Source organism: Morone saxatilis, unplaced genomic scaffold, assembly GCF_004916995.1.
Source record: "Morone saxatilis isolate NCDOM2014 unplaced genomic scaffold, NCSU_SB_2.0 Contig10, whole genome shotgun sequence".
NCBI classification, from domain to species: domain Eukaryota; kingdom Metazoa; phylum Chordata; class Actinopteri; family Moronidae; genus Morone; species Morone saxatilis.
In genome coordinates this window covers 9,787,843-9,795,894 of record NW_023339652.1, presented here as the reverse complement: position 1 = coordinate 9,795,894, position 8,052 = coordinate 9,787,843, and the positions used below count along the sequence as shown (strand labels likewise).

The 8,052-nt window shown below is 39.7% G+C and overlaps 1 protein-coding gene across 1 annotated transcript in view; it reads left to right on the top strand.

Moving 5' to 3' along the window:
- Positions 1-8,052, top strand: part of ano6 (anoctamin 6) — a 13,964-nt gene that overhangs the window by 3,813 nt on the left and 2,099 nt on the right. The window contains exons 3-18 of the mRNA XM_035681326.1: positions 235-363; positions 2,560-2,625; positions 2,708-2,995; positions 3,098-3,211; positions 3,393-3,508; positions 3,769-3,903; positions 4,140-4,245; positions 4,777-4,837; positions 5,013-5,158; positions 5,314-5,391; positions 5,846-6,074; positions 6,159-6,328; positions 6,415-6,512; positions 6,735-6,865; positions 6,976-7,181; positions 7,441-7,634. Coding sequence (XP_035537219.1) covers positions 235-363; positions 2,560-2,625; positions 2,708-2,995; positions 3,098-3,211; positions 3,393-3,508; positions 3,769-3,903; positions 4,140-4,245; positions 4,777-4,837; positions 5,013-5,158; positions 5,314-5,391; positions 5,846-6,074; positions 6,159-6,328; positions 6,415-6,512; positions 6,735-6,865; positions 6,976-7,181; positions 7,441-7,634 — 2,267 coding nt within the window. The remainder of the gene's footprint in view (positions 1-234; positions 364-2,559; positions 2,626-2,707; positions 2,996-3,097; positions 3,212-3,392; positions 3,509-3,768; positions 3,904-4,139; positions 4,246-4,776; positions 4,838-5,012; positions 5,159-5,313; positions 5,392-5,845; positions 6,075-6,158; positions 6,329-6,414; positions 6,513-6,734; positions 6,866-6,975; positions 7,182-7,440; positions 7,635-8,052) is intronic.

Here is an 8,052-nt window from a genome sequence, read left to right as displayed (position 1 = left end):
AGAGAGAGAGAGAGAGATGAAGGGCGGATGTCATAATGTTTGTTGACTCTTCCCACTTCTCCTGCATGTCCCACATCGCTGGCTGGTGAAGGTCAGTGTTTAACAGTATCTCCGCTCAGACTGTCCACACACAGTCGCTCCTCTCTCCGGGGCATCATGTACGACATTATGGAGGAAGAAGTGTACGAGTTCCAGGCTACAGAGTTATCTGATGAGCCTTGTTTTTGCCCTCAGGTAGAGTTTAATGACAAACCGGACTCCTTATTCTTCAACGATGGCGTGAGGAGGATCGACTTCATCCTGGTCCATGAGGACGAGGATAAGAAGGACTTCGAGAAGAGGCACACGTTCCAGCGGCGCAAGGTAGATTTTTTAAACCCTTTTTAAGCTGCACAGTACATTTTATAATATATCTGCAGGTATTTAAAGTAATGGAAGTGGTGTAAAAGTGAGTTTAAAGTGATCTCCTCTCAAAAAGTAAGCATCTGTAAAAAGTTATGTTTTGAGTTTTTCATGTTTTGCCGAGTGTACTGTTGAAAGATGACGGGAAATGTGGAGAGAGAAAGGAGGGGCATGTCATGTGAAATGACAGTAGCAAATAATTTGTTTATGCAAAACAAAATTCATTATAGAGTACAATATAGCAATGAATGAAACATGACATAACTGAGCCAGACTGAAATGCAAATGAGCACTTCTACTTATTAGAAATTATATGGCCGAATATGATATGCCTTGCGTGTTATATTACAAATACCAACCTATTGACTCTTGCCTATTTGTAAAGGGAGTTTGTATTTACAGCAGGGTGGCAGTCCTATGATGTTATATTAATTACTGGTGCCAGTGTATGTTCAGCACTGTGTACTTAATAGTGCTTTAATCTTTAGTTATCCAAGAAAGGGAACAGCTGAGCATACATTGTTTGTATAGTTCCTTTCTGCTTTACATTCATTCACCATTTTTAACTGTGAGTTGTTCAGGAACAGCTCCGGGCTACGTTGCCTTGGGGGGGGAAGTTGTGGAAATGAAGAGTCACTCCTTCACTTACACCAACAAAACTTTGCCAAGAGAATTTAGATAAAATCAGGCTAGTCACAAGTCTCGTCATGTATATTTGTTTAACGTTGGCCCTCAAATTTTAAACCTTAGAGAGTGTGAACAGAGTAAATCCGAAAGCAAACACTCGTTCCAGGTCTGTCTAACTACCTGTTAGCTGAGCCGGATATGAATGTCAGGGATGTGTGCAGGGATTGTGGACAAATCAAGAACACTGCGACATGAACTGACATACCGAGGACTGTTGTTTGTTGCCGCCTGTGTCTTTCACAATACAGTGAGGGGTGTGCAAGATAAGGCTTGAAAACACTGTAGATCCACAGACCTTCCAGGCTGTTACTTGCACTGTTGCAATCGTAACCCTCAAGTTGTTTTGAAATTGAGGCTGTGCCCTGTGAAGGCTAATACTGAACAGCATTAAATAGTAAATGGGAAAAGTTTCCTAATGTCCCTAAGTCTTTTTTCACAGAAACAAGTGTGTAGAAGCTTATCAGCCCGTTTTAGCCAGATCCCGGGAAGAGACCTGCTGTTACAGCTGTTGCAAGTGTCATGAGCTTCTTCACCACAGATCCACTGTAACTGAGGCAGTTCCTCATTTATAATCATATTAAAGCAAACTAAATCCAGTTAGGGATGACAGAACAGTCTCTACCAGGCACTCCCTTTTTCTTTCCCAGAGTCAAACCTGGGTCTAAACAGGAGTTGCAAAACCTTTTTTTCTTTCTTGCTCCTACTGCTGGAAGGGCGTGGTTCACTTCAGATACTGTTGGCAAGATTGCTAGCTTACAAGCTAAATTCACTCACATGTTCGTTCATTTTCATGTGCGTATGCTATTTCCTGTGTGTCATGAAAACAGGGATGGCTAAAACAAACAGTAAAGGGATTTTGGCTTTTGCTTTGTCGACACCCTCAAAGGTATTCCTTAGAATGGAATTGACATACCGGAAAATGTATAAAGGTGCCTTGGATGATATGATCCCAGAGAATCAAATAGCTTATAAACTTAAGTATAAAAGCAGTTTGAACAAGAAGATTTAATAATGTTATTCACTGTACCTGATCATTTTAGTGAGGTACTCTCCTTTGCGTCCAGCATTCACTGTAGTGCCATAGTTGATGACATGCCACAACAAGAACGTGCTATGACCTGCTTACAGTATCATCATTCTTTACCACTATGCGCAGTGTAAATAATGGTTACGTTATGGAACTGGAACATGTCTAAATAAGTGAGCTATCAACTCTACAGTTAGCTTTAAATGAACATAATTAAAACAATATTGAGAAATTTGAATCACATAAAGCAATAGAGGGTAATTCTCCTCTCTCTGCAAGTCAAAACAGTGTATCTTAATTTAAATACTTCTGTGTGCTCACAGTATTTCCACTGTGTTTGGCACATGAGTCATACATACAGCTTCAGTACTTCCCATACAGAAATTGAATCTGAATTAAAACAAGAAGCTCATTGGAAGTCTGTTCTGTGTTCTCTTCTGTAGAGGCGGCGGGAGTACTTCGAGGCCAGCCTGATGAAGATGGGGCTGGAGCTGGAAGCCACACAATCTGTAAGCAGACTGCACTTTTTTATTACAAGGTTTCTGTCACTGTATCTTGTATTAAAAGCAACCCCTCATTTGTGTTCTGCAGGTAATCAATGAGAAACTGCTGTTTGTGAAAGTCCACATGCCGTGGGAAGTGCTGTGCACCTACGCCGAGGTCCTGCACATCAAGGTTCCCATCCAGCCCAACGACCTGTCCTGCCGCCCCTCCCCGTGGCGTTATCTCTCTTTCCTCACCAAGCACTTCTACCCCAGCGAGGAACTGATCACCAAGGAGGCCGAGTACTTCACCGCCGCCTTTGAGAAAAACCGCCTGGACTACTTCTACATAAAGGACAAAGACGCCTTCTTCACTCCGTCCATGAGGAGCAGGATGGCAAGTTGTTTTCATCTTTCACTTTTATTTTCAAGGATGAAGTTAACGTAAAGGAATTCTGTGGGGATGTAAACATCAAACCTTTTCTTCTTCTTCTTTCAGGCGTACTACATCCTGAGTCGTGCCCCCTATGAAATACGGGGGAACATAAAGAAGTTTGGCATCACCAAACTGCTGGATGGTGGAGTGTACAAGGCTGCCTATCCCCTTCATGATGTAAGCGATATCATTTGCCACCTGTGTAAATGTTCATATCTGTCGTGTTTTTAGTGAATTTAATTTTGTGTCTTTTTCAGTTTATAGCATCATATATAGCATGGTTTTAATGCTATCAATGATCCAAAAATGTACTTACATTTTTTCTTTGTTTTTGTTATTTCCATATCGGCTATTTCAGTGCAGATTCAATGTCAAGTCCAAAGAGGACAGCTGCCCCAACGAGAGATATCTGCTCTATCAAGAATGGGCTAATCCCAAAAGCTTCTACAAGATGCAACCACTTGACCTCATAAGGTAAACACAGTCTTTTATGTTCTCATCAGAAAACGGAACTTAAAAGTACTAAAATGGCTCTTTCATATATTTCAGCTCAGCTTAAACTGAAGTGTTTGCTCTTGTTTATGTGTCAATAAAAAGTGTTTGCCTGCAGTTACTTTTCCTGTGTGTGCAAGCAGGAACAAAATCTTTTACGCCTTTGTCCTGTTGAGGTTTTTTTTTCCTAACTGATGAGCCAGAGAAGTTGTGATTTGAAAAACGATTGTTTTTTTCCACAGGAAGTATTACGGGGAGAAGATTGGCATTTACTTTGCCTGGTTGGGTTTCTACACAATAATGCTCGCTCTGGCCGCTGCTGTGGGATTGGGTTGTTTCATTTATGGATACAGGACTCAAGACACCAGCACCTGGAGGTACATTCCCTTATAGACACTCCTTGAAATATCCCCAAGAGCTGTTGAATGAAGAACTTAGTATAAGTAGTTAAAGTATGTATATATACTGTTTTGAGATGAATCAATATTATTAAAGTATAATACGTACCGCAAATCCTCATTATGCCTATTTTTCACCCTGCTGTTCACCTTTGCTTCATTTTTTATACACTTCCCTGTATATTAATCTCTATTCTGCAATTAAATTACTGCAGCAAAGAGGTGTGCGACCCTGAAATTGGAGGGCAAATTGTGATGTGTCCACAGTGTGACAGAGAATGCAAATACTGGAGGTTGAACAGCACCTGTGAAGCTTCGAAAGTGAGTGAATGTTTTTCACTTTGTCCTTGTCACTTAATACACAATCGGCTAGAATTAATTAATATATTATAATAGTATAATATATATGACTACTGTATGTAATCTGGAGTCAAACCACTTTAATATGCATCATTCATTTACAAATGAGAGCTGCATTGTTACTAAATAGGTATAGAAGGTGGTATAAGTTAATTATCTGAACACATTTGCCTGTGAAATTATTTCACCTGTAGTTTTGAACATTTAAACTGCTGCTACAGCCAATAGCTACTGCCTCAACAGCATTTAAGTTTATTCCATAATTGCTACAGTGGTCGCTGTTACATACTGTAGGTTATCTTTCATTTCTGAGGAGCATTTTTGGACTGCAACAGCAAACACTACAGTTACAGGATTTCCATATTGAATTGTGTGTGGCTGTTATTATCCCAGGTGGCACAGCAGCAGTTGTGTTTTGCATTTGCATGTAAGCAGGAAACAGCTGCGACAATTATGACCCCCATGTTTCTCTCTATTTCTTCCTCTTTGCAGAAACTTTGTATATTTGATAACTTTGGAACCCTGGTATTTGCAGTTTTCATGTCAATCTGGGGTAAGTTTTATATAATTTCACAAATGACTTCCACAGAGCGTATTGGCATGCTAATATCCCCAGTTTACACCAAAATATATTGTAACTTACAATTTGAAATGTTTATTTTAGTTTAAATTGTTGATTCTTTCTTATTCCTTCCTTCCTCCTCTTCCTGTTAATTTCATGGCTGTAGTAACTTTGTTCCTGGAGTTTTGGAAGCGCTACCAGGCCGAGCTGGAGTACGAGTGGGACACTGTGGAGTTTCTGGAGCAGGAAGAGCCGCCTCGCCCAGAATATGAAGCCAAATGTATCTATGAGAGGAAAAACCCAGTCACAGGGGTAAATCACATTCACACCTAAAGATGTATACCATAGTCAAAACAATAAGAACTTAACATGGGTTTTAAATATTGAGTCAATAAGATTTAGAGATACTTTGTTTTGCCTCATTGTTTATAAGGTACAGTATTTCACATTGTTTGTTTGTGATTTAGGTAAAAGAAACAGTTCCCTATACAGCATGCGGACGGTGCTTTCGGGTGTCGTTAGGAATTGGGACTGTCGTATTCTGGGTAATGTAAATAAATAATTTTTATTTCAGTTAATTTTTCTTGCTATTTTACCAGTCTGTAATTCATTAACTAAGATTTTATGTGAATAAATATGTAGTCTGATACTAATTTTAGGGAAAATGGTAATTTCTTTGAGCAAAAAGGTCAGTTACTCATTTATTATTGGAAACTTAGCTGTCAATATACATTGAACTGTATCTTTGCATTTAGACAAATTACATGTTTCTGCTTGTTCAGCTGACTAAAAGACTCTTATGTTATTCTAATTAAGTTATTAATTGGAAGTGTACTAATTGAACATGGTCTCTTTTTTACCTACAACTAATAAAAAATGTATAATTCTTTTGAGGAAACTTTTCCAAAATGATCAACCCATTTAATAAAGCACAACCTATTTTTTCAATTTCAAATCATAATATGCATCAATCTTTTATATTTGCATTTTGTCTTTTAGATTTTTTTGATCCTGGCGTCCATTGTGGCCATCATTGTCTATCGCCTGGCAGTATTTTTTGCCTTCTCAGCTAAACTCAGGACTCAGGACCTGAGGGAGCTGGAACCCCTAAAAGAGTATGTGACGCCGCAGATGGCCACGTCCGTCACAGCCTCCCTCATCAGCTTTGTTGTAATCATGATCCTCAACATTCTGTATGAGCGGGTCGCCATCTGGATCACCGATTTTGGTGAGTTTGAATTGTACTTCTGCTCAGTATTGACTTGCTTGTGCTTTATCCTAAATCCTTTTCTTATCTGACACACAATAACAGAGCTTCCACGGACCAAGACAGACTACGAGAACAGCTTGACTCTCAAGATGTTCCTCTTTCAGTTTGTCAACTATTATTCCTCCTGTTTCTACATCGCCTTTGTCAAGGGGAAAGCAGTTGGTTATCCTGGAGACCCCGTCTATCTCTTGGGAAAATACCGGAACGAGGAGGTACAGTTTGTCCTTCTAGCTGTCGCCTGTCTAACTTACTCACTTCTTATTCTTAACTCTTGCTTTGTGTCTTGTTGTCCTTTCAGTGTGATCCTGGTGGTTGTCTGATCGAGCTGACGACTCAGCTCTCGATCATTATGGGTGGAAAAGCCATCTGGAACAACATCCAAGAGGTCTTGCTACCGTAAGTAGTCAGAATCTAATCAATAAATGTTTTAGTTAAATTGAAAAAACAAAGTAATGCAATTAAGTAACAGAATGACAGCTTATAGAGGCAACGTTTCTCCAGCAAATTTGCTGCTTGCAACATGTGTCAAGGCCAAGGCTGTCCAAGGCAATAGCTAATCATACATCAACTCTCCAGTGTCATATGGAGTCACTTATGATCTCTTCCACCTTTCCACAGGTGGTTGAAAAATCTGATTTTTCGCTACTTCACCCGTGTGACCTCACAGAAGGTGATCCCTCGCTGGGAACAGGACTATGAGCTCCAGCCTGTTTCACAACTAGGACTGTTCTATGAATATCTTGAGATGGGTAAGTGGAGAAGAAAGTCCTCTTCAGTCCCTTTGTCTGCCACATTTACACCACCTAGCACAACTGAATCCTGGGTTGTTTTTTACACTTCTATCTCGTCTCTCTTACAGTCATCCAGTTTGGCTTTGTGACCTTGTTTGTGGCCTCCTTCCCTCTGGCTCCGGTCCTGGCTCTGGTCAACAACCTGTTTGAGATTCGGGTTGATGCTTGGAAAATCACCACTCAATTTCGCCGCGTGGTGCCAGAGAAGGCCCAGCATATAGGGGCCTGGCAGCCTATTCTTGGAGGCATAGCTATATTGGCTGTGGCAACAAATGTAAGTTACTGTTTACACTGAATTATTAGTTATTAGGTACAAATGTAAAATGTAATGCAATTTAATGCAGCAAGGCTTCAGTAAATCCTACTTTTGTAAAGCATAATATTCAGTTTTTGTTAAAACAGTTTCTTTTTTCAGTTTCACAATCTAATGCAGTCCAGTGAATTACAACAAACTACAGACCTTAAAATGACCATATGTTTGAATCTTCCCGTCTCTATCACTACATTAACTTTGTGCCCTGGTGTCTCAACAGGCCATGATCATTGCTTTTACGTCAGACATGATTCCACGGTTGGTCTACTACTGGTCTTTCTCTGTGTACCCATATGGAAATTACTCTAATCACACCATGCAGGGCTACATCAACAGCTCGCTGTCTATATTTAACACCAGCGATTTTTCTGACGAAAGCAAGCCCATGTACATGTACAACATCACCACCTGCAGGTACAAAGACTCAAACTTGTGTGTGCTGTATTCTGTTTTTCCTTGTTGGACTATAAAGAGAGTACCATGTATTTTATTTTAACTGTAATCCATTTGGAAAACTATTGCTCGCTCAGTTAAAACACATGAATGGCTTTACATTGTATTTTGGTTAGAAAACTCTTCCCTAGACATAATTTTAAAAATGAAAGGACACATATGTGATTCCACTTAAAGATATTATTGATAATATAATATTTCAGTGCTTGCAATATTGATGTCCCAGGGGTTAAATCTTTTGGGCTCAGATATTACAGTTTTTCTCCACTGGTTTGGATCATTTCTCGAAACAGAAATTACATTCTCAAAACTCTAAGATCATTTGGCAAAACAGTCTTACAGTTCAGCACAACACCATAGCTCACTTGCAAAAGCGCAT